Source organism: Microcaecilia unicolor, chromosome 1 (assembly GCF_901765095.1).
Source record: "Microcaecilia unicolor chromosome 1, aMicUni1.1, whole genome shotgun sequence".
NCBI classification, from domain to species: Eukaryota; Metazoa; Chordata; class Amphibia; order Gymnophiona; family Siphonopidae; genus Microcaecilia; species Microcaecilia unicolor.
The window spans coordinates 450744137-450770572 of record NC_044031.1 but is presented as its reverse complement, the minus strand read 5'-3'; the positions used below and the strand labels follow the sequence as shown (position 1 = coordinate 450770572).

Here is a 26436-nt window from a genome sequence, read left to right as displayed (position 1 = left end):
GTTAGCTGCTACCATGATAGGAAAATGCCTTTTTGTGCATGTCCTGGTTTACTACTTGCACGTTAAACTGGCTAGAACCAGTTTAAAACCCACGTTAATGGCATGTTAAGTTTAGTGCATCTGGCCCCTAGATCTATAAGTCCTGTCTGGTGGGTGTCAAAATATTTTATCATTTCGACTTCAAAGGTCTTTCGTTCCTGGATTGTTTTAACATTTTCTTTTAGTATTACCATAAAATCATTCATGCAGTGTTCTGGTTTTGTAAAGTGCTGTCCCACAGAGGTGACATCCTGGTTGGCATTGTCTTGCTTAATATGATGTCTGTGTAGATTGAACCTTGGCTTTAGCATCTGGCTTGTTTCTCCAATATAGCACCCATATTCACACTTTTTGCATTGAATTATATATACCACATTTGAAGATGAGCACTTGTAGGATCCCCTTTATGCTGAATGTTTTTCCCATGCGAGTGACTGGGGGATCCTGTGAAATATGTTGGCACAGTTTGCAGCTTGGTATATTGCAGGTACCTGTGCCACGCTCTTCTTTTTGAGCTTGTATTGGGAGCTTGCTTTTTTACTAATTTGTGTTTAAAAATTAGGTGGCTGTTGGAAGGCCAACACTGGTGGGGCTGGGAATATCTCTTTCAGTAGTTCATTCTCCTGGAGTAGTGGCTGTAGATCTTTTATGATTTTTCTCAGTTTTTCTAACTCTGATAGAATCACCCTTGTAGTGAGATACAATCTGTGACTTTCTCTTTCTTGTACTGCAGTAGGTTTTCTCTGGGTATTTTAAGGCAAGAGGCAGTATTCTTGGAGATTATTTTGGGGTTGCAGCCTTTGTTTTTGAAGGATTCAGTCAAGATTTTGAGGTGTTTGTATCTTTAACTTTAAAACCATAGAAAGGTAAAGTAGATATAGAAAACCACAGTGACTTCCAAATTCTGCCTGCTCTGGGTTCTTTGGGATATGACCTAGTCTAAAGATAAATGAGGTGTTGGATTATCTTCTCTTCCTCCTCCCCTTTCACCCCAAACATTTTGTTAGCATCTGTGTCCAGTTCTGGTCCACCAAAGAAACGGCACCGGGGTTGGTCTCCTGGATCACCAGTCCCTGCTCCTGTCTCAGCTGTGCCTGTTCCTGCTATCCGACCTCTCACAAGGAATGGTAAGACTTGCTGTAATGTTTTATTATCTCTGTTAAAGTGACCCTCTGAAAGTTAGTCAATTTGAAAAACCTGAGAGACATTATATTTAAAGCAATTTAAGTGGGCAGGAGGGGTTCCTGCCCACTTAAATCACTTAGAGCCACCATACCACAGATACTCAGCAACATTAAACTGGGTAGTACCACTGGGGAGGTTGTGGCAGTCATTTTTGGGATGCTGCTTCTAGGGCCATTAGCTAGTGGGCTTTGCTCCTGCCCCCAACGCCTCCACTGGACCACCAGAGATCTAAGGTAAGCCCAGGGGAGCCAATCTAGAATGGGGTAGGGATGGTTGGGGTGGGGGTTGGGGGGGTTGGGGGATGATCTGGAGGAGGTAGGAGGGGCTTCCTAATGCCACATACTGGGAGGAGGGGTACAGAAGGAGAGGGGAAATTTGGGGTAGCTCAGAGGGAGAAAAAAAGACAGTTAATGTGGGTCACGTCCGATATTCAGCTGGCACCTGTATAACTGTCTTATGCGGGCCCCAGCTGCATAACCTCAGGCAGCCAGGGCCCTTTCAGTTAATCCCGGATATTCAGTCCTCATGCATATATGACACAGCACTGAATATCTAACCAGTGATGGTCAGCGTTTAAAAACAAAATGCTGGTTGCCACTGGCTGAATATTAGCTGGAAGGTTTTTAGGCTGTCTCCATATACCTTCTGTCAGAGTTTCTGGTCTTATCTATTAAAATGAAATTTAAAAAAAAATCAAGGTGGCTTACAATCGGTGTAAAAATAGAAATAAAATTGAAAACAGGAAAACTGAACTAAGTGCGCCTGTGCAAGTGCCAGCAGGGTGCCTAAGCACAAATACCTGTGTAACTTACAGAGCATGTATTTGCAAGGGGGACATAATGAACAGATCTAGGGCAGGGCTCCTATTCAAGTGTGTAGCTTACAGAATACCATACGTTTATATGCATCCCTGCTGCATTCAGGCATGTGCAATTGTAAATGTGGGCGTGTAAATGTTAGGCACACTGATACTGTGTTACGCTAGTATTCTATAATGGAGCCTAGGCACCCAGGTGCCGTTACAGAACAGACTCTACCTCAGTATCCTCAGGTTGCTTAACGTTTATAGCTGCTGTAAAGTTTAGTGCCTAAAAGTGAAATTTGCACACGTAATAGTATTCTGTAAGTTAAGAGTGTAAATATCATCCCTGCCATGCCCCCCCCCCCCCCCCCGTGAATGCCAAGCTTACAATTATGCACTAAGCCACTTTAGTGAGTAATTATAGAATAGCAGTGGAGTGCACTACTACCTTTTTTGCTTGTAAGTGTACACACGTGATAAATGCTAGTATTCTATAAATTTAAACGTACAACAGGGGCTTAAATTTAGGCTACCTGTTATAGAATAAGGGAGATTCAGCTTAAAGTAATGCAAGATGATGTGGGGGAACCAGAAGAGTTGAAAAGTTGTGAGACTGAAAAGCATTCCAGAAGGAAGTGAGAAGGCTAATGCTCTGGATTATGTACATCTCTCTTTGCAACAATTTTGGCCTGAAGGGAGGATGTGAAGGTGGCGATTGATCAGGCATATCATATACTGAGGACCAGGGCTTTTTTTGAGGGGGTACTTGGGGGTACTGAGTACCAACACCTTTTCCATTGCCTGCTAAAATTGACCCATGGACCCCAAGTTTTAATGAAAGAGCTGAGGCTCTACACACCAATTCTGCCTTGTCATACATTCTGTGACAGGTTGCAGGGGGCTTGGCTATTGTGGGATGGGTCCTTCAGTGATTACCCCACCCCTGAAGAGTGGCCTAGCATTTGAGTACCGGCACCTTTTTTACTAGAAAATATGCACTGCTGATGACTATTTAGGTCTGGGAGGGAGGCCCAAGATGACCTAGAATTTATTATTCTTATAGTAAAGAGGATATTCAACTGGTCTTTATCTGCCATCATTTACTGTGTTGCTTTGTTATACACAGGATAAGACATTGGAATACCACTCATTTTGAGGGGTGGGGAAAATGGAGAAAAGATCTCATCCATATGGCTTAGAGAAAGGAGGAGGATGGATGATGCAGAATTGGGGAGAGGTGGAGGTAATGAAGAGGGAAGAGAGGTGGAGGCTACCACATCAAGCAGCAATTTAGCTAGCCAAAGTCTGGGGTACTACTACTACTTATCATTTCTATAGCACTACTAGACGTACGCAGGTACTAGAGTCTACAAAAGTGACAAGCTGAATATCATCAGCAAAAAATAACTACTGATATCTAGAGTGTGGATCACTGTTGCAAGAAAGGTTTCAATAGAATTGGGACCTTCACAGAACCCTGGGGAACCCTGCTGGAAAGTTGAAAATTGGTTCCTAGTTTAACTGAAAAGGTGAAGTATAGAAGGTAGGATAAAAACTAGTCATAATGCCCAAATCAGACGCGAGTTAAAAGGAGCGTGTGGTTGACCAGGTCAAAAACTGCACTGAGATCCAATGAAACAATCAGGATTAAGCTGTGGAGTTCCAGATGCCATTGGCTTTGTACATCAAGCCAACAAGAAGAGATTCAGTGTTGTGCCTCTTTTGAAAATCGTTAGCCTCTAAAAAGGAGCCAAGTTGCAAAAAGATTATTTTTTGAAGGATTTTGGAATTAAAGGAGCTATTCAAGGTGGATCAATCATTACTAACTTCCCTGGGATCCAGAGAGGCTTGTTTAAGAAGAGTCCAAACAGCTGTGTGTTTCTAAGCAGTTGGAGAGTCCAGAAGATAAGTTGCTATTATCCAAAGCCAAAAAGGGGACGTGCAAACCATTAAGTTTATTTATTAAAGTATTAGGGGAAAAATCTGTCATCAAAGGGCTCCATTTTATTATAGAAAGTATTTTTCCAAAAGAAAAAGCATAAATTTGGTTTAAGGAAGACCACATACGAATAAGAATGAATTTATTTGAATAAGAGCTTCTGGGCTGGGAATTGCAAAATTGAATCAGTTTATTACAAGAAGTAGAACATCTTTTTGCTTAGGAGAGCCAGACAAACCAAACTTTATTTGCCCCCCCCCCCCCCAATGTCCCCTGTTACTGATAATGGGTGGGCCAAAACTTTGTAAGGTCATGGCCCCTGCCACCAACTGGATAATTCAGCTGCCTGCAGTTTAAAATAAATATTTTTGGAGTTAGATTGGGCTCTGATGGTAAAATCAAACTACGTGCTGTCTTAGTAGAAACACAGCCTCTATCTGGCAGGCTAGGCTAGGCAAAGGATCTAGAAAGCTGTATATAAGTGCAGTGGCCGTACTGGTATGCTGGTTATTTAGATTATTGCAGAGTCTGGAGTAGAGAATGACACGGTGACAAAGTTTGTCCCCGCCCTGCGGGTTCTGTCTCCGTCCCTGCCCTGCCCTGTGGGTTCTGTCTCTGTCCCATCCCCGCAGGTTCTGTCTCCGTCCCCACCCCGTCCCTGCAGGTTCTGTCCCCCGTTCCCATGGGCTCTGTCCTCTAATGCAGAAGCCTCAAACAATTATTATTTTATATTTAAATCTTTTTATTAAAGTATAAAAAGGAACAATATGCTGTGCAACTATTGTGTATAAATTACAAATAGAAAGAAATAATAACAGTGAGGGAGAAATATACCCTACGAAGCACTGTTGTGATTTTTTAATCTGTGGATGAATAAGAAGACATCAACAATCTCAGGATTCAGTCTAGCTCTCCTGTCTTCCACAGTCCTTCCTGCAATAGAAGATGTCTTAGAAGATGTGCTGGTAGCAGGATGTACAGGATCCCCCAAGCAAATTTTGCTAGCTGTGGCCAGCATGTTTACTTGTTTTTCCAAAAAATCAAAATATCATTGTCTGCCTCACTCAAATAACAGTCCAGTTCATTAACAGACTTCAAAGTAGAAAATGATATGGGACAAAGTTTGTCCCAGTCCCTATGGACTCTGTCCCCGTCATATCCCTGTGGGATCTGTCCCCACCCCGTCCCCGCAAGCTCTATCCTCATCCCCATCCACACGGTTACTGTGGGTCCCCGTCCCCATGTCATTCTCTAGTCTGGATGCATAAGAAAAATAAGTGCTGGTGTAAACTAAGGGGTCCTTTTACTAAGCATTAGTAAAAAGTTGCGTGCGGTAGTGTGGGGGCGCGTGTTTGGGCACACGCTGGGCCATTTATTTTTACAGCGGCTTGGAAAAAGGGCTTTTTTTTTTTGATGGGCTGGTAAATGGGCATGCATTGAAATTAAAACTAGCACACGCCTATTTTATGGCCTGAGCCCTTACCACCTCCCATTGACCTTGCGGTAAGGGCTCGTGCACTACTTTTCACAGTAACCATGCAGTGTACGCCAACTGCTAATTACTGCCAGGAATGACCCCACAGTAGAAAATAGAAAATTATTTTCTACCATGGGATTCGACATGCGCCAAACTTAGAATTACCGCTGGGCGCACATGGTAGCTTGAAGGTAGTGCCAATTTGGCGCGTGCTAACTGCATGTTAGCCCTCCCGTGCCTTAGTAAAAGGGCCCCTAAATGGAGTTTTTGCACACTGTTCTACTCAAGATGGTAGAGTATGAAGGAGGAAGCCACCCAAAAAACTCTTCTGAATAAATTTTGTACTTGGCATTCTGTGACCAGCAAATGAGATGTCCCCTTTACGTGTGGATTTTGGGCAGAGTAGATGGGCCGGATGGTTTCTTTCTGCTTTATGTTTTATAGTCTGTTGCTATGACATGAAAAAGATAATTGGAAGAGGGCAGCTCAGTCTTTTTAATTAGTACTCAGATTAAAGGAAACTTGTTCAAGGTAGTGTATGGATGGTGTTTGACCCTTAATTGGCTATGAAAAATGTATAATAACTGTTGGTTGGAAAGATGCGGGGGAGTAAGGACAATGGCTTGAATTTGATGGCAGTATCCAAATATTGTAACATATTGGTCAGTGGTTTGTAAGTTAACTGATGGAACCGTGGAGAAGGCATTACTATTAAGTTGATTTATATGTTGGGCATTGTATGTGATAGCTATAATAAGAAAAACAAGGGAGGAATTTACTTATATACCCCATATTATCCCAAACGGCATTGACTTAACAATAAAAGGTTAAGTTCACAGTAAGCATAGATTATTAAATCATGCTAAAAGATATATAAATTATTGCTATCATTAATTAATCCTTATGGTTGGGTTTTCTTTATTTTTCTGGGGGGTTTTATACAGTGGTGGAAATAAGTATTTGATCCCTTGCTGATTTTGTAAGTTTGCCCACTGACAAAGACATGAGCAGCCCATAATTGAAGGGTAGGTTATTGGTAACAGTGAGAGATAGCACATCACAAATTAAATCCGGAAAATCACATTGTGGAAAGTATATGAATTTATTTGCATTCTGCAGAGGGAAATAAGTATTTAATCCCTCTGGCAAACAAGACCTAATACTTGGTGGCAAAACCCTTGTTGGCAAGCACAGCGGTCAGACGTCTTCTGTAGTTGATGATGAGGTTTGCACACATGTCAGGAGGAATTTTGGTCCACTCCTCTTTGCAGATCATCTCTAAATCATTAAGAGTTCTGGGCTGTCGCTTGGCAACTCGCAGCTTCAGCTCCCTCCATAAGTTTTCAATGGGATTAAGGTCTGGTGACTGGCTAGGCCATTCCATGACCCTAATGTGCTTCTTCCTGAGCCACTCCTTTGTTGCCTTGGCTGTATGTTTTGGGTCATTGTCGTGCTGGAAGACCCAGCCACGACCCATTTTTAAGGCCCTGGCGGAGGGAAGGAGGTTGTCACTCAGAATTGTACGGTACATGGCCCCATCCATTCTCCCATTGATGCGGTGAAGTAGTCCTGTGCCCTTAGCAGAGAAACACTCCCAAAACATAACATTTCCACCTCCATGCTTGACAGTGGGGACGGTGTTCTTTGGGTCATAGGCAGCATTTCTCTTCCTCCAAACACGGCGAGTTGAGTTCATGCCAAAGAGCTCAATTTTTGTCTCATCTGACCACAGCACCTTCTCCCAATCACTCTCGGCATCATCCAGGTGTTCACTGGCAAACTTCAGACGGGCCGTCACATGTGCCTTCCGGAGCAGGGGGACCTTGCGGGCACTGCAGGATTGCAATCCGTTATGTCGTAATGTGTTACCAATGGTTTTCGTGGTGACAGTGGTCCCAGCTGCCTTGAGATCATTGACAAGTTCCCCCCTTGTAGTTGTAGGCTGATTTCTAACCTTCCTCATGATCAAGGATACCCCACGAGGTGAGATTTTGCGTGGAGCCCCAGATCTTTGTCGATTGACAGTCATTTTGTACTTCTTCCATTTTCTTACTATGGCACCAACAGTTGTCTCCTTCTCGCCCAGCGTCTTACTGATGGTTTTGTAGCCCATTCCAGCCTTGTGCAGGTGTATGATCTTGTCCCTGACATCCTTAGACAGCTCCTTGCTCTTGGCCATTTTGTAGAGGTTAGAGTCTGACTGATTCACTGAGTCTGTGGACAGGTGTCTTTCATACAGGTGACCATTGCCGACAGCTGTCTGTCATGCAGGTAACGAGTTGATTTGGAGCATCTACCTGGTCTGTAGGGGCCAGATCTCTTACTGGTTGGTGGGGGATCAAATACTTATTTCCCTCTGCAGAATGCAAATAAATTCATATACTTTCCACAATGTGATTTTCCGGATTTAATTTGTGATGTGCTATCTCTCACTGTTACCAATAACCTACCCTTCAATTATGGGCTGCTCATGTCTTTGTCAGTGGGCGAACTTACAAAATCAGCAAGGGATCAAATACTTATTTCCCCCACTGTATATAAAATAGAAATAATTAAAAAGACACAGGTTGCCACATTTCTTGCAGTGTATTTCTATTCTAATTTGAGAGGAAGAATTGTGATTGTTGTGTTAGTCATTTTGGATCTGGAAATAAGGATCAACAATCAGGTTGTAGGTGATACTTTTTATTGGACTAACTTTCGAGTATGATCCTTGCTTCATCAGGTCAGTGTTTGATAGGTGGCAGTTGGACAAGCAGCACTAAGCAATTTTCCCGTAAAAAACAAGGGGCTGATATTCAGTGGGACTTGTCCTGGTAGGAGCCGCTCATCCGTTCATTTCTGGATTTTCAGCCGTATTTAACTCAGACAGTGCCACTGAAAATCTAGTCAGACTGTCTTGGCACTATCTGGGTAGGTACCAGGGCAGTCCTGGGCCGAGGGGATGAAACTGCACTCATATGAGCAAAGGCTAAAGGGGTTAGGGCCCTTGCACTTGGAAAACAGTCAGCTGAGGGAGGATATGACAGACGCCTACAAAATCCTGAGTGGCTGTGGAATGGGTAAAAGTGAAATTTAAAAACAAATTCTTAAAAAAACAACAACAAAGACTAGGGGACACGTGATGACGTTACATGGTACTACTTTTAAAACGAATAGAAAGAAATAATTTTTCACTCAACAAATAGTTAAGCTCTGGAACTCGCCAGAGGAGGTAGTATCAGCGGTTAGCATATCTGAGTTTAAAAAAAGTTTATACAAGTTCCTGGAGGAAAGTCCATAGTCTGCTATTGAGAGAGACAGGGGGAAGCCATTGCTGTCCCTGGGATTGGTAGTATGGAACCTTGCTACTATTTGGGTTTCTGCCAGGTACTTGTGACCTGGATTGACCACTGCTGGAATTAGGATACTGGGTTAGGTGGACAATTGGTCTTGACCCAGTAGAACTATTCTGCTCTTATATAGAGTCTGGTTAGAGCCAGGAATTTACCCAACTAGTGGCCGTATTCAAGCCTGCTAACTGGGTCACTATCTGGATAAAGCCTGTCCTAACCTTTTCTGGATAGTTATCTGGGTACCGATTTGGATATTGCTGGCACCCAGTTAAGTGTTGCTGGTTGCATTATACACAGCCTGGCACTGAATATTTAGGTATAAAAAGTCCAAGCAGCTGGCAAAATACTGACCACCATGAGCCAAATATTGACACAAAGATTGTTAGAACTCCTTCTTCCATTAGTTCCTTTGAGCTAAAATAAAGCTTAAAGTACTACTACTACTACTTAACATTTCTAGAGTGCTACTAGGGTTACGCAGCGCTGTACAATTTAGCAAAGAAGGACAGACCCTGCTCAAAGGAGCTTACAATCTAAAGGACTAAATGTCAAGTTGGGGCAGTCTAGATTTCCTGAATAGAGGTAGGTGGTTAGGTGCTGATGTTTGTTTTCTGTATTGTTGACAGAAGAGTACAGTCTGTATTGATGACAAGAGAGTTCAGTGGCCACGACTTTCCGAGGTCACATTCACATGCAGACTAGTTTGGGTTAAACATCTGAATTCAACTCTACATACCCTTCAAAGAATAATTTAGCCTGTGAATTTTTTTTTTTTTTTTTTTTTATGATGGCTGGAGAAGGAGGAAGGGGTGTTGAATTAAAGCAGGCTTATCCAACCTTTTTTTTTTTTTATCAGGGTCCACATTTAATATTTTGTAAGATTTGGAGGGCCCAAGACTCACATGAGTGCACGCATACACATACATGTGCCCCCTCCCAGGTGGGGTTCACGATGCACCCCTCTTATGTACCCCCCAGCCTTCATTCAGTCTCTTTCTGTCTCATGTACACCCCCCCCCCCCCCAGACTTAACCCAGTCTCTCATGCACCCCCTCCTCCCTCCAGCTTTTACCCAACCTCTCTCTCATATGTACTCCCCTCCCCTGGCTTTACTCACTCTTTCCCCTCTCCTGTCTTCAGCGGCAGATTCTTACTGTGGCATCCCTGCTTCCCTGCCGTAACTCCTCTAGCCACAAGCTTCAGCCATTCAGCACTGGAAGTTTGGGGTGGTCTCGCAAGTCTCCCGAACTTCCAGCGCTGTACTGCTCAAGCTTACAGATGGACAAGTAGCAGCAGGGAAGCAGAGATCCTGCATCAAGAATCTGTTTCTTTCCCCCAAAACTGCTGAGCCTCTGTGGGCCAAGATGTCACTTGGCAGGCCGGGTTCTGTCTCTTGGGCTGTAGATTGGACAAACCTGACTTAAACTGCAGTTATATTGCAGGTAGTTTTTGAGGCATTTTAACTGTACTCTCATGAAATATGTGTAGAATGAGTGTGGACTTTTTTTTTTTTTTAGTAAAATTTGTTTTAAAGAATGGGCATAATGTGTTTTAACGTGGGACTTTACTGCACACTAAACCCATATTTAACACATTAGTAAAATTAAGCTTTTTGTTTTTTAATTTGCATGTCATGTACTAATGTCATGTCAACTGCAATTAATGTGGGTACACTTACCGCCTCCTGTTTAGGAGTCACTGTGTTTCTGCGTTAAGTCTATATTATTCTGGTAGCATGCAATAATTATAACTCGCTACCCGAATAATGCTTCCAAGCCCATTCTCTACCCATGGCACACCCCCTCCAAGAAAAAAAAATTAAAAATATGACATGTGCTTTAATGCATTTTGCAGTGAGAATTTTCCTGTGTGTTCATGTTAGGGTTTAACACCCTCTAGTAAAAGGTCCCCTGTGTTTGTTATTTAATAATATTTTCTTTATTGTGTTTTTTTTTTTAATTTCCTGAAACCACTTTGTTAGTCTCTGTTCCTCAGTCCATGCTGAGTGGAATTTTACAACCACAACCCATCCCTGCTGGAGAGACTGTGGTTGTTCCTGAAAGCCTGCTGAATAACTCCGGAGTCAGGCCAGTGATTCTGATAGGTAAGCCTCCAGGTGTGACCAGTTTGAAGAACTCAGCCTGGGCTACTGCCTACTTCCAAATGGCCAAATTAAGTTAATGGATCATTTTTCTTACATTTCATGTCTATGCCAGACATATAAATAACATGTGTTTCTTAGTTCGGTTCATGGGTCATTTTAAACCTATAGTAATTAGTTGCCTAAACCACTTTGCTGTTGACAACAGTATTTGTATGGAGCTGATATTAAAAGAGTAGTTTATCATAATTTAAGTTTACGGCCATTGTAACATTACAAAATAGGCTGTTGTATTTTTATGAGATACTATGAAATTCTTACTTGCGTTATTTATTTTCGGCCATGTTTAAAAAGAATTTGAAAGGTGGGAGGGGGGACCTACTGGTTATGTTATATGTTAATGGGGAAATGGGACTTGATATATACCGCCTTTCTGTGGTATTTTGCAACTACATGACCTGGTGAGCAAAAAAACTTGAGTTCAACACCTGCCACTGACACACTGTGACCATGAATAAAATTCTCATCTCCCTCTAGCTCAATCCAATCCTAGTTAATGGGTAAGCTCTTCTCAGTAATGGTTCATTGTAGCTGTATGTACTTTGTTAGACTAGTGAGGAGACTTGTCTAATGATTTTGTGATGTATGTTGGTGGACATAAACTCCAGATAAAGTTATTTAAAAGGAGGACACCGGCAGCACCTCAAGGATAAGTCTGCATCATTCAGCAACAATACTCGCAGCAGTGTCAATGACCTGAGAGGCTCTGCAGGACGGTAGGAGGGCAGTTTTCCTGGTATCCCAGTGATGCATGTTAACTTGAGCTTGCTTAGATCAGGTCTGGGAAGAAACTGTGCCCACAGTAGAGACGCCAGACGACATCAGCTACATCTAGCTGGGTTGTTCAAAAGGACGCTGTTACTGTAGGGTGGCTCACACTTGGCATCTTTCACAAGGGATGCAAACATAAGAGGTGATCCCATTATTCTTGGTTGTATGATTTTATTGTCATTAGGTTATAAATCTGTTTGGGAATAATGGTTTTGCTAATATTTACATAATAGTGCTTGGGGAGATGAGGTGAGGGTAGGCATATCCCACTTCTGTGGGGATGTGGATGTAATGTTGTGGATGGGTTATTGAAAAAAAAAAAAAAAAAGGGAGGTGTGAGCATGGGCTGGTAACAGTGCCAAGTCTATCTTTAGTTACAAAAAGGATCATTTTTATAGGAGCGACCTTGTTAAACTTGTGTTTAGTGAATAAGAAGGAACATTTGACATTATTATGTGGATTTAGGGGCCCTTATACTAAACTGTGTTAAAGCACTAACGTACACTTAACAAGGGGAAAAAAGGTTTATAGTAAAATGCATTAAAGCATTTTGCAATAATTAGCCTGTCAGCGTGAGCTAATCATGCATTTTTTTCAAACTTTTTTTTTGAAGGGGGGGGCGTGCCCTGGGTGGTGGCTGGGCTTGGAAGCCTTTATCCATCTATCTCATTCTGACTAGCACATGCTAACTGGATAACATGGACTTAATGCAGGAGTACTTAATGCCTCTTAAATAGGAGGCAGTTAGTGTTCTTATGTTATTTTTTTGCAGGTTCCATAAACTAATGGAAAAACTAGCACAGGACCTGCAAAAAAATTGAAAACTCCTTAATATACTACCATGTAAAATATATTTTTAGTGCATGGGAAAGTCCCATGTTCAAACGTGCTAAGCCCATATTTTAGTGTATGTTAGTAAAAGGGCCTCTTAGTATCAAAGAAAAAAGTAGACGTATTTTGTATAGCAAACAAAGGATGTGGAATGGGAAATGGGTTGGGACAAATACGCTGTAACCTTTGCCCTGCCTTCCATCTACCCCAGGATAGAGATCCTGGGAAGGGGAGGAGAGAGATTGCTCTGTTAATATGAACCGCATACACCAGTTTCTGCTTTTGAGGAGTTATCAATTCCAGTTTGAGTTACCTGAGCTTTATTTATGGGTTTTTATTTTAGCAGATTATTATGTGGGCCTGCTTTGATCTTTCTGGAATGGCCTGGAATGTTATGGATATAATGGTCAAACTAGGTTTTGAACAAATAGAGAACTGTTCCACAGAGCTGGTAATATTTTAGATCTCATTTTTGCACTTCAGGGGGATGTTGGGGCTTAAGAATCTCTAAGACACTGGGGAATACCTTAGGAATTGACATTCCTTGCACAGATCACTTTTCACTTAAAGGGCAATTCTGTAAATAAGGTGTTAACATTGATACTTCAAATACATACATAAACAGCTAGAATACAGGCATTTATGCACATGTGTGAACTTACACACATAAATGCCAAAAATCTGCCCGAGTACTGTTCTGTGAATGGGCATGTATCTTAAATACTGCCTATTGATTGGGTATATGTACACATGGGCAGAGCCTGGGCAAGAATTGTGCATTTAGGGCCAGATTCTATATAAGGCGCCTGAAAAATCTGTGCAGTAAACATTTCTAACTAAGCGTATTCTATAAGCGGCGCCGAGATTTAGGCACAGTATATAGAATACGCTTAGTCGATATCCCAGCGCCTAAAACTATGTGCTTCCATTTACACCAACAAAAATGTTGTGTAGATTTACTCGCACTGGGCCATATTCTATAACTGTGTGTGTAAATTTTGGAATGCTGACAAAATGCGCATTTCCCCACTCATAGCCACACCCATTTTGAACTTGTACACATTAGAATTTAGGCACAGTTCATTACAGAATACGCTAGGCGAGCTGTGCATATAAATTCTAATTATTGCCAATTAGTGCTCATTATTGCTTGTTAAGTGCTGTTATCAACGCTGCTTAGCTCGTTAAGCCGGTTAAGTTACACATGTTATAGAATATGCCTGGATTTCGGTGCAGATCTCAAGGCATGCTATATAGAGTCCGGCAGTTAACTTATAGAATACTATAAGCTACACATGTATCTTCAGCATTTAGAAATTAGCATTTACACTAGCTCCATGGCTGGGGTCAGTGCTCAACCTGGGGTGTGTTTTACCTGTCACATTAATATTCTGTAAAGGAAAGTAGGTGCCACACAGGCAGCCCTCTAGGTCCCTGAATACAACTAGGTCACTGTTATAAAATTGCATCCCTAGTGGTCATATTTAGTGGAGAAGAGGTCCATACTGTTCAGAATGTTGAACCTATGGACTTGAAGTTGTTCTGGGAAGGGTTGTCCCAGCTTTATGATGTCGTGCATGGAAAGGAAAAGGTGGCAGACCTTTGGGTTTGAAATGACTTATTTATTTATTAGGATTTATTTACCGCCTTTTTGAAGGAATTCACTCAAGGTGGTGTACAGCAAGAATAAATCAAACATAAGCACTAGACAATTACAGCAGTAAAATTATTCAAACAGCAGCACAAAGTATGGCATAGTATTCTATGCACAATTCTACTGTATCTGATATCCTGATATGACAATGTTAACATAATCATGTAAGCCACATTGAGCCTGCAAATAGGTGGGAAAATGTGGGATACAAATGCAATAAAATAAAAAATAAATAATGCCAGCACAATACACAATAAATCATTTTAATAGACAGTATAGGGTGTAAGCAATTCCCAAATGGCAAATGAGAAGAAAACCATAGGAATTGAATGGGATTTCTCTCATTTCATACCGTAGAACCTAAGAAGACGGGAAAGGCTTCTTTATGGTGTATGGAATGAAAATTAGAAGCTGACCGAATTTTGGTTTTGGCTATGGTTCTGAAATCAGCCCCAAATCCTTTTTCTGCCTGGTTTTGGCCAAAAGGTTATTTTAATTTTTGGCCATGTTTTCAGTTTCAGCTGAAAATTTTTGCTTCGTCCCATTTGTCTACCTCACTCCCCCCAAACATGAGTTGCCCCTCCTCTTGGACTCTTCCCCCCCCCCCCCCCATCATAGGTCCCCATGGGCCTATTTTACAATCCCTGATAGTCTAAGAGTATAATTGGAACAGGAACCAATCCCCAGTTACTCCTGCCCATTCTGGCTCAGCTCTCAAAATGGCTGCTGTGACTGGGGCATCGTTACTGCCCTGACTACACCACTGCAGGTAATGCAGTTATGACCTTGCACAATAGTTTATGTGGTAAAAAGAGTGCTCCAAATAAATGATACAAAATTTTAGCAGGAATTTAACTCTAAATTCGGGATGATAAGCTCCTTAGGAATTAGCCTTTTCTATAGAGTTATGACGTCAGCTGTCACTCCAAGTGTGACACAGCTACTGTGAAATCACCTTGGCTTTTAGTTTCAGTTCATCTGTGTTGTGTGGAGGCTATTTTGCATGGAGGTAAAAATACAGTGTTTTCGTTATTTAAATTATTACATACTAACATATAGTAACATAGTAAATGATGGCAGATAAAGACCTGTACGGTCCATTCAGTCTTCCCAACAAGATAAACTCATTTTACATGGTATGCGATACTTATACCAGAGTTTGATTTGTCCTTGCCATTCTCAGGGCACAGACCGTAAAAGTCTGCCCATTCTGTCTTGGATATTTTGATTTTAGCAGAGGAATTCAGACTTTAAGCTCTGATAATCTCCTGTAGCCTTTATTGTTTCATAGTCACACAACCAAATTTAAGTTTTTGATTTGTTTCGGCTACAGCCGAAACCAAGTGATGAGTTTCGGCAGCAGTTTGGTTTTGTCTGAGAGCTTTAAAAAAAGCAGTTTGTCAGCCTCTAATGAAAATGATGTTATGGTGGCATAAATGAGTGAAGAGGAAATGTAGAAGTTAGGCTAATAAACAGATTTGTTTGGGATAATGCAACAATGTAGATCAGAAATTTTTAAAGCCGAAAAGAGTTTTTATGGGGAGTAATTATCTAGCAGAAATGTTTAGGATTGTGCAGAATTTGATGATGTCTTTTCAAAACAAGAAATCTGTATGATTTTATGGTGTGAGGTTATGGCAAAATAGTTTTGAAAAAATGTTAGTTTATTGAAGCTTTTATATACCGCCCTTAAGGCACAATCAAGGCAGTTTAAAATACAATTGCAATAGAAAGGATCTACAAAACAGTGCATGGAAGGTACAGAGAAGCAAGAAATAAAACGAAGCAAACTAGGAAAAAAAGAAGGATAGTTGGAGCTGGCAGGAAATGACCTGCTACTCAGGTATCCACAGCGAATGCTTGAGAAAATAAATTGGCCTCGAAAAGGCAACTGCACGGATGTCAGTGGGAAGGGAATTCCAGAGAAGAAGGTGCAATAGAAGAGAAATCTGAGTGATGTGTGGACTCAAGTCTAGTTAAGTACAAAGGGGGGAATAGTGAGGTGGTGCCCAGAAGAGGACTGGCATCAGCTCCCCCTTGATCTGAACACCCCTTGGAACACAATCCCACAATCCAAGCCCCTCCCAACAATGCTAAAACCTTTCCCCATCTCTACGGGTACTCCTGGACCCCTCACCCACCCCATGGGTCTACCTGGAGGAGATCTTGGTGGTGTGGTGATTGAGGTTGAGAATAGTTTCCCTCTGCTACTGCCCTGTCCAACCCCAGAACAAAAATGGTACCCGTTACCCCTAGTGGTATTATTTTGTAAGGTTATATCCTAGGGGTAGTAGTGTGAGACCACTGTTAAGTATCATGGGCACCATTTTTTGCTCATGGGGTACGACTTGGTGAGAGTGGACAGGTTTTCACTATGAGACCACCAGGATCTGCTCTGGATAGACTCCAAGAATGGGCGTGAGTATGAAGGATGCTCGGGGGAGGGTTTGTAGGAGGGTTTGGCATAGTTGGAAGGGGCTTGTCATCAAGGGGGAAGGTTCAGCACAGCTGTAGGGGCTTGCCATGGGAAGGGGTAAGAATTCAAGAATGGAATGCGGATTTGTGTTCAGAGAGTAGGGGATAGTCTGAAGGGGTCTGTTCAGAGTTTCAGAATATAATCTACAGTAATCACCCTGCCCCCCCAGTCAGAATTGTTCCAATCAATTTCCCCTCCTCATTTTCCCACCAAAATTTAAATTTGTGACCAATGGACTTTGCCACCTCAGTTTCCTGCCAAACTTGCCTGCCTTCCTGCATGTGTTCCTTTCCAATTCAAATTCCATCCAAATCAGGTTTGAGAACCCATTATGCAGAGACAAACTGAAGAAATCCACAGAATGATGGCTGAAATGTTGGTTCAGCCATTAGATTGTAAGCTCTTTGAGCAGGGACTGTCTTTCTTCTATGTTTGTGCAGCGCTGCGTATGCCTTGTAGCGCTATAGAAATGCTAAATAGTAGTAGTAGTAGTAGTGGTTCCACTTTCTTGGATGGCAAGACAACTGCAACAATCCTAGATCATTTTAGTTTGTCATTGTGACTAAAGATGCATAGTTTCCCTCTCAATCTATAACTTGGCACATTTATGTACTTAAATATATAGAATACTAATTTTTACACAGGTACATGTACACTTAACACGTGTAAGTGATAGCTTAGCGCTCAACGCTGTTCAATAAATGACGCACGCAACTCGCTTAACATGTGAATGCAAGGAGGGCATGCACTTTTAGATCTGCCGCTGTCAGTGCATTTTAAAGATGTTGGTCACAGCCTGGTAATGTGAGGCAGCAGGAGATAAAGTGACTTGTAATGCAGATCAGTGTCAGAAGCAAGAATTTGAACCTGGCCTACTCTACGCCCATTATCATAGCCACTTGGCTATTTGCTCAGGAGGATATTGGCCTGGTTGTTTGTATATGTGAAGGAAGGAATTAATTTGTTATATGTAACCACTCTGAGAAGGAACAAGAGAAAATAGTTCAGTATATGGCACCCAAAGTGAAGCATGATATTCCGCACAAAGTTTGCATTTCTGTGTGTAACTTATGTTTCAACATTTTTATTAAAGCTTCATCAGGTTAAACATCCAACATACTCCATGAACTGTTCACTATAATTCTAAAGCCTGAACATTGGAAGTATTCCAGAGATTCAACATCCAAATGTTTTCTTTTAACATTTTCCTCCCCCCTCTCGCCCTCCCTCCCCCTTTTTTGATGTTTCAATGTTTTGATTACCACATTGCAACTGGAACATATGCAGAATTCATAATCACTACTCAATCATAGTACAATGCCCATTTTTAACCATAACATAAACATCTTAACTTGGCTATCTTAAATTCAATTCCCACCCCCTCTCCCCCATAATGCTTTTTACACTTAAGAGTTTTACTTTGTGTGGCCTAAGGATAAAGAAAGAAAAAAGACAGCCTCCAAATTGCAATTACAATCCACCACAACAACCTATATTGCAATCCAACAATCCCACGAACCTTCCGTATACACTAGGCCTCAGTCCCTTGAATTATACTCGCCCCCATCTTCTCCAAATAACCCTGTGGCTTGGGCGGAAAGAGTCTGTCTCTTATACCCTCTCCGACCATCCCCACTGTTATTCAACCCCTAGCCACTAATAGTTTGTTGCCCCCCCCCCCTTCCTCACTTACTCTCAACCAATATCCTTCCCCCCCCCCTTCCCCTTATCTCCCCTCTCCTCCCTCCCTAGTACCCACCTCCCCCACCTCTGGTTCCTACTTGCAGTTCAGGTCCACTATTCCAATCTATTTAAAACTTGGCTCCTTGCTTTTGGCGAGAGATTATTGATATAAGCTTCCCAGGTCTGCAAAAAACGCTGTTTTCTCTTAGGAGTGTATCATGCCTCCCATAACATGAGTTCATGTAGTTTATTCCTCCAATACCAAATTGAAGGGGGTGAATCCGAGACCCAATGATTTAGGATACATTTCTTCCCCACAATGCACGCTTTACTGAGAAACATCTTCTCCCCCCAGGTACCCCTATCCCACCTAGCCAAGAGGATCGCTCCCCCTCTATACAGAAGGTGCCGATGCATCAGTCTTCTGGCTCCCGAGCCTCAACAGATTCTACCACTGGCTCCTTTTCTGACCCCACAGCCTTGACGGCGGCTCTCGTCGAGAGCATCAGGGCCCTGCTTCCAGAGCTTCTGGAAGGATTGCTGCGCCAGTCTGCTTCGGTGTCAGGGGTGCTTGCACCTTCCATACTATCTGCTGCAGCGGCATCTGGCCCTTCGCCTGTGGCTGCCACCCAGGTCGACTCCCCTTCAATGTCGGTGGAGGAAGCTTCACCACAGTCCAGGTGGGCGTCGACTTCTCGGCACCGCCATTGAGGACGTTGTTCCTCGGCATCGAGGCAGGCTCAGTTTCGGACTGCCCTGAGGGATGTCTTGTCCGATACTGAAGATGAGCATTCGTGGGAGGAAGAGGAAGATCCCGGGTACTTTTCTTCTGACGAGTCCTATGGGATTCCCTCTGAACCTTCCCCTCCACCAGAAAGGAGACTTTCTCCACCGGAGAGTCTATCTTTTACCTCCTTTGTCAGGGAAATGGCTGCGGCTATTCCCTTCCCTTTGAAGGTTGAGGATGAGCCCAGGGCTGAGATGCTTGAGGTCCTGGATTATCCTTCTCCACCTAGAGAGACTGCAACAGCTCTTTGCATAACGCACTGAAGGAAGTCCTTATGCAGAACTGGTCGTTCCCTCTGTCTAATCCCATGATCCTGAAAAAAGCTGAATCCCAATATCAGATCCACGGTGAACCTGGATTGATGAAGTCTCAGCTACCTCATAATTCCATGGTGGTGGACTCCGCCCTCAAAAGAGCCAAGAGTACTAGGGACTATGCCTCGGTGCCCCTAGGCAGAGAATCTAGGACCTTGGACTCTTTTGGAAGGGAGACGTATCAGGCCGCTATGCTCGCTGCCATGATCCAGACATACCAGCTCTTCACGAACGTCCACTTGCAGAACTCGGTGAAGCAACTGTCCAGCTTGGTTGATGCACTCCCTCCGGAGCAGGCCGAGCCTTTTCGCCAGGTGGTGAGGCAGCAGAAGGCATGTCGAAAATTCCTGGCCAGGAGTACATAGGACACTTTTGATGTAGCATCCAGGATCACTGCTAAAGGTATAGTGATGTGCAGAGTCTCATGGCTGCGTGCCTCTGACCTGGATCATTCAGTCCAGCAGCAGATGGTGGATGTTCCTTGCCGGGGGGATAACATTTTTGGTGAGAAAGTAGAGGATGTAGTTGATCAGATCAAGAAACATAATGATGCTATGGATTCTGTTTCCCGCCGGGCGTCTTCTTTTACTACCTCCTCATCTAGGAGGTTTTTTGGGGGGAAGAGGAGTGCTTCCTATTACTATCCTAGGCGTAGGTACACTCCTGCTTCTCGACAGCCTGCCCAGGCTCAACCCCAGCGCGCTCGTTCTCGTCAACATTGAGCGCCTAAGGCCACTGCTGCTCCCCAGCAAAAGCAAGGGACGGGCTTTTGACTGGCTCCAGTTCAGCATAGCCTCAGTAAAAGTGTCCGTACCGGATGACTTGCCGGTTGGGGGAAGGTTGATGTTTTTTCACCACAGGTGGCCTCTCATAACCTCCGACCGGTGGGTTCTTCAAATAGTCCGGTTAGGATACACCCTCAATCTGGAATCCAAACCTCCAAATTGCCCACCGGGAGCTCATTCTTACAGCTCCCAGCACAAGCAGGTACTTGCAGAAGAACTCTCCGCCCTTCTAAAGGCCAATGTGGTCGAACCCGTTCCACCAGTGGAAGAAGGGCTGAGATTCTATTCCAGGTACTTCCTTGTGCAAAAGAAAATGGGGGGGGGGGGGGGTGCATCCTATCCTAGACCTAAGGGCCCTGAACAAATTTCTAGTCTGAGAAAAGTTCAGGATGGTTTCTCTGGGCACCCTTCTTCCCATGATTCAGGAAAATGATTGGCTATGTTCTCTGGACTTAAAGGATGCTTATACACTTATCTCGATACTTCCAGCTCACAGGAGGTATTTTTGATTTCGGCTGGGAACACAGCACTTTCAGTACCGTGTATTACCTTTTGGTCTGGCGTCTGCGCCCAGAGTGTTCACAAAGTGCCCAGCAGTAGTCGCAGCGTTGCTATGCAGACTGGGAGTGCATGTGTTCCCTTATCTCGACGATTGGCTGGTGAAGAGCACCTTGGAGGCAGGTGCTCTACAGTCCATGCAAATGACTATTCAGGTGCTAGAGCTGCTGGGGTTCGTGATCAAATATTCCAAGTCCCATCTCACCCCAGTTCAAAAATTGGAATTCATTGGAGCTCTATTGAACACAAAGACAGCTCGTGCTTATCTTCCCGAGGCAAGGGCAGACAACCTCCTGTCCCTGGTGTCCATAGTGCGAGCGTCTCAACAGATCATGGCTTGGCACATGTTGAGACTTCTGGGGCACATGGCCTCCACAGTTCAAGTAACTCCCAAGGCACATCTGCACATGAGATCAGCTCAATGGACCCTAGCTTCCCAGTGGTATCAAGCTGCGGGGGATCTAGAGGATGTGATCCAATTGTCCACCGTTTTTCGGAATTCCCTTCAGTGGTGGACGATTCAATCCAATTTGACCTTGGGATGCCCATTCCAAATTCCTCAACCACAAAAAGTGCTGATGATGGATGCATCCCTCCTGGGTTGGGGGACTTATGTAGATGGGCTTCAAGGAGCTTGGTCCTTTCAGGAAAAAGATCTTCAGATCAACCTCCTGGAATTGCGAGCAATCTGGTACGCTCTAAAGGCTTTCATTTTGATTCAGGCAGACAATCAGGTTGCCATGTATTACACCAACAAGCAGGGGGGCACCGGATCTCGTCCTCTGTGTCAGGAAGCCGTCCAGATGTGGCTTTGGGCATGCCGTCACGGCATGTTTCTTCAAGCCACTTATCTGGCAGGCTTAAACAACAGTCTGGCCAACAGGCTGAGCAGGGTAATGCAACCTCACAAATGGTCACTGAACATAGGCGTAGCCCGCAAGATCTTCCGAGCGTGGGGCACCCCCTTGGTGGATCATTTTGCCACTCACATCAATCTCAAGGTCCCTCAGTTCTGCTCCAGACTTCAGGCCCACAACAGACTAGCGTCAGATGCCTTTCTCCTGCATTGGGGGACAGGACTATGCGTATCCTCCCATACCTCTTGTAGGGAAGACTTTGCTGAAACTCAAACAAGACTGCGGAACCATGATTCTGATTGCTCCTTTCTGGCTGTGCCAGATTTGGTTCCCTCTTCTTCTGGAGTTGTCCTCCGAAGAACCGAGGAGATTGGAATGTTTTCCAACCCTCATCACCCAGAACGAGGGGTCGCTTCTACATCCCAACCTCCAGTCTCTGGCTCTCACGGCCTTCATGTTGAGAGCTTAGAGTTTGCCTTCTTGGGTCTTTCAGAGGGTGTTTCTCGAGTCTTGCTTGCTTCTAGAAAAGATTCCACTAAGAGGTGTTACTCTTTCAAATGGAGGAGGTTTGCCGTCTGGTGTGACAGCAAGGCCGTAGATACTCTTTCTTTTCCTACACAGACCCTGCTTGAATACCTTCTACACTTATCAGAGTCTGGCCTCAAAACCAACTCAGTAAGGGTTCATCTTAGTGTGATTAGTGCCTAGCATCGCCCTGTAGAGGGTAAGCCTATCTCTGGACAGCCTTTAGCTGTTCGCTTCATGAGAGGTTTGCTTTTGTCAAAGCCCCCTATCAAACCTCCGCCAGTGTTATGGGATCTCAACGTCGATCTCACCCAGCTGATGAAAGCTCCTTTTGAACCACTGAATTCCTGCCATCTGAAGTACTTGACCTGGAAGGTCATTTTCTTGGTGGCAGTTACTTCAGCTCGTAGGGTCAGTGAGCTTCAGGCCCTGGTAGTGCATGCATCTTATATCAAGTTTCATCATAACAGAGTAGTCCTCCGCACGCACCCTAAGTTTCCTGCCAAAGGTGGTGTCGGAGTTCCATTTGAACCAGTCAATTATCTTACCAACATTCTTTCCCCGTCCTCATACCCACCCTGGCGAAAGCAGTTCGCATACCTTGGACTGCAAGAGAGCATTGGCCTTTTACGTGGAGCGGACAAAGCCCTTTAGACATTCCGCCCAGTTGTTTGTCTCCATTGGAAAACGCACAATCTTCATTTGTCTAGCAGATTGCATTTCCTTCACTTATGCCCAAGCTGGGCTAACTCTAGAGGGTCATGTCACGGCTCATAATGTTAGAGCCATGGCTGTGTCAGTGGCTCACTTGAAGTCAGCCTTCATTGAAGAGATTTGCAAGGCTGCAATGTGGTTATCACTCCACACATTTACATCTCATTACTGCCTTCAGCAGGATACTGTACGCAACAGTCGGTTTGGGCAGTCAGTATTGCAGAATCTGTTCAGGGTTTAGAATCCAACTCCACCCCCCTAGACCCATTTTCATTCTGTTCCAGGCTGCACTCTCAGTTAGTTGTTTATGGTTTCAGTTCAATATATGTTATGTCCTCGCCGTTGCGAGGCCCAATTGATCAATGTTCATTGTTTTGAGTGAACCTGGTTGCTAGGGATACCCCACTTGTAAGAACAAGTAGCCTGCTTGTCCTCGGAGAAAGCGAAGATACTTACCTGTAGCAGGTATTCTCCAAGGACAGCAGGCTGATAGTTCTCACAAACCTGCCCACCTCCCCTTTGGAGTTATTTGTTTCTTTTTTATGTTTTTTGATTGAACTGAGGAAACGCGCTCATGCGACGGGCGGGAAATCAGTCTGCGCATGCACGGTGTGCACTGCACGCACTCCAGAAGACTCTGTCAAAACTTTTTTATATTTTGCTTGCAAATTACCGATTCCTGAGTCGACGCAGACGTCGACCCACATGTGAGAACAATCAGCCTGCTGTCCTCAGAGAATACCTGCTACAGGTAAGTATCTTCGCTTTGCTGTACCTAACTGCCAGGACTTCGGTGCAAACATTTATGCCAACCTTTGGCTGTCATAAATGCTCAAGCCTAGAGTTAGATGTGAGAATGCAAACTTAAGCTAGTATTCTGTAAATGCAATTATAGAATTCGTGCTTAGAGCACATCATCCTGGCAACTAACTTTGGGTGGTCAAAAGAGAAGGGGGTCCAAAACTTCCACAAACAAGCCAAAGATATCAAAACACACAAAGGTGGAAGAACGCCAGATCCAAAAAGACCAGTCCTGAAAACACGATAGTAAGAGCACCAAACAAAGTTTATTGGGACCCTACACGGTCCGTGCTTCTGTTTATTTTTTTATTATTATTATTATTTTTAATTTTTTGTTTAATTTTAATTATTATTTTTTATTTTCACATCCCCTCATTTTCATTTTTATTTTAAATTTTTATTTATACATTTTTTATATTTTCATTTCTATTTCTTATTTTTCTATTTCTGTTCTATTGGTTTTTGTCATGTAGCACTCCTGGAGATTAGACTATTGGTTTTACCATCAAGTCACGTTAAATCGGTTTCACTATTAGGGTTAAACTGTTATGTCATCATGTTCGTTACGTCATTACGTCTTTTGGTTTAAATTTTTGGCGGTCTAACAGGACATCAAGTTTGCGTGTTCACTTCATTGTGGATTGTGCACCACACTGGTATGTATTGTCTTCTGTGCGGGTAAGCCTTTTTGGTATGTCTTGCTATTTTACTTTGGTTCCATAGTACCTATCGCTTCTAAAGGGGCTCTTTATCGTAACATCTCTGCTTTAACCTATGCTATTTGGAATTCATACATACGTCTTTAACTATTCTCTACTTTTTTTCATACTGTTTAATATTCTTATACCATCAGATGGTTAGTTTCGTCATCACGTTCGGCTCCCAATTACATTTTTTTGTCATTATGCCATTGTAACACCATCGAGTTTGTCATCACATTTTATTTAATTTTATTTTGGTAGTTGTAGCGGAGCATCGAGGGTGTATATATATGTTATATTTTACATTCAAACCCGGTCTTATTTGTTATTTTTTAGAACTGATTATTCTTATGAGGCATCGTTCGTATGTTTTACTCTTATTATTGCAGTGACAGTTCCACTTTTTGTAGGTGTAGCGGAGCATTGAGGGTGTACGTTAATGTTATATTTTACATTTTACATTCAAACCCGATCTTATCTGCTATTTTTTATATTATTTTTTTAATATATATTTTTAGTACCGACTATTCGTAAGAGGCATCATTATTATTGTAGTGACAGTTCCACTTTACCATGTTTCCCTTTTTATTTTTTTATTCTTTTTTTTTTTCATTTTTTCCGTTTTTAACCATCATCCGCTTTTTTTCGTTACACAATTGATGAGGTTTATATATCCTTATATCATTTTTTATATCCATTACAGTTTTATGCGTTCCTCATTTTGAGAGATTAAGAAGCCAATCTGTATACGTCAAGCTGTTGGTATGTAGATTTATGACGCTATTTACAAATAATTCTGATGTTCATCTGAGATCGCTCAGTATATATTCATGCATAAGGTTATATATGTACACATATCTATATGTGTTTTTATTTGCTATTCACTTGATTTTATATATAAACTTTGTGTGTTAAGGGTATCTGGATGTTGCAGTTATTATACATGTGTGTTTATATATGTGAGTGTGTGTGTGTATGTTTATATATATGTATATGTTCCAGTACATTTTATTACATAATATATTTTATTACATTATTTCACTTCATTACATATTTTGTGTAATTCATTATATTATATGTCCTGTACAATATATCATATTCTTTTTATTATGATTGATTTTCAGAATTTTGAATTTTTATATGTCATGTCTGTATAATTTAGATGAAAAGTTTTCATGTTTTTAAACTGTTTAAATCTATGTTTTTAGACCCGTGATGAAGGCTTTGTAGCCGAAACATGGACCGTGTAGGGTCCCAATAAACTTTGTTTTGGTGCTCTTACTACCGTGGCTTCAGGACTGGTCTTTTTGGATCTGGCGTTCTTCCACCTTTGTGTGTTTTGATACCTAACTTTACTAAATCCCCCCCCCCCCCCTACAGGGCAATTTTCAAAGCCATTCCTAGAGGAAGAATTCAGGTGGGGCTTGAAACAACACACGCATTACTGTATTTTCAATAAGTATGAACAATCTTTTTGGCCAGAATAACTACCTAGTTGAAAGGAGGTGGCAGCGTCTGTAGGGACTTACGTGGAAGTGTGGGACATACATTGCACTTATGTAGTGAGTATGAAAATAATCCTCTTAGAGTAGCATGTTTTCGGGAAGTTGAAGATATTTTATTAAGCTGACTGTTTCAGATGATGATCAGAAAACCTTTGCTTTACTCTGTTTGCTTGTGTTTGGGAAATGGACCCATTAAGAGAGCTGTATATTTTGTCCTTTTGTTAGGTTTTGGCAGCTTACCATATTTCTACGGAAATGTTGGTGACATTGTAGTAAGTCCCTTGCTGGTGAATTGTTATAAGATCCCACACTTGGAGAACAAAGATTTGGATCAGTTGGGAGTGGTTGGCAGTCACCTACTGAGCTTAGAAAACATGATTCTCTTAACTATACAATACCTTGTACGCCTGGGTAAGTTATTTCTGACAGTAATTTCTCTTTTTTATATTTTCTCTTTAACTCTGCCACACTTTGCTTTCCTTCTCAAGATACCATTTTTCCCATGTGTTTGTATTTGTTTTAAAGTTGCATTGGTG

General features: G+C 42.6%; 1 protein-coding gene across 2 annotated transcripts in view; it reads left to right on the top strand.

The window, feature by feature from the left end:
- Positions 1 to 26436, top strand: part of GREB1L (GREB1 like retinoic acid receptor coactivator) — a 294440-nt gene that overhangs the window by 113682 nt on the left and 154322 nt on the right. The window contains exons 10-12 of one of the 2 annotated variants that reach the window (XM_030212875.1): positions 1047 to 1166; positions 10759 to 10881; positions 26126 to 26311. In XM_030212875.1, coding sequence (XP_030068735.1) covers positions 1047 to 1166; positions 10759 to 10881; positions 26126 to 26311 — 429 coding nt within the window. The remainder of the gene's footprint in view (positions 1 to 1046; positions 1167 to 10758; positions 10882 to 26125; positions 26312 to 26436) is intronic. The other variant, XM_030212882.1, reaches the window with a different exon arrangement.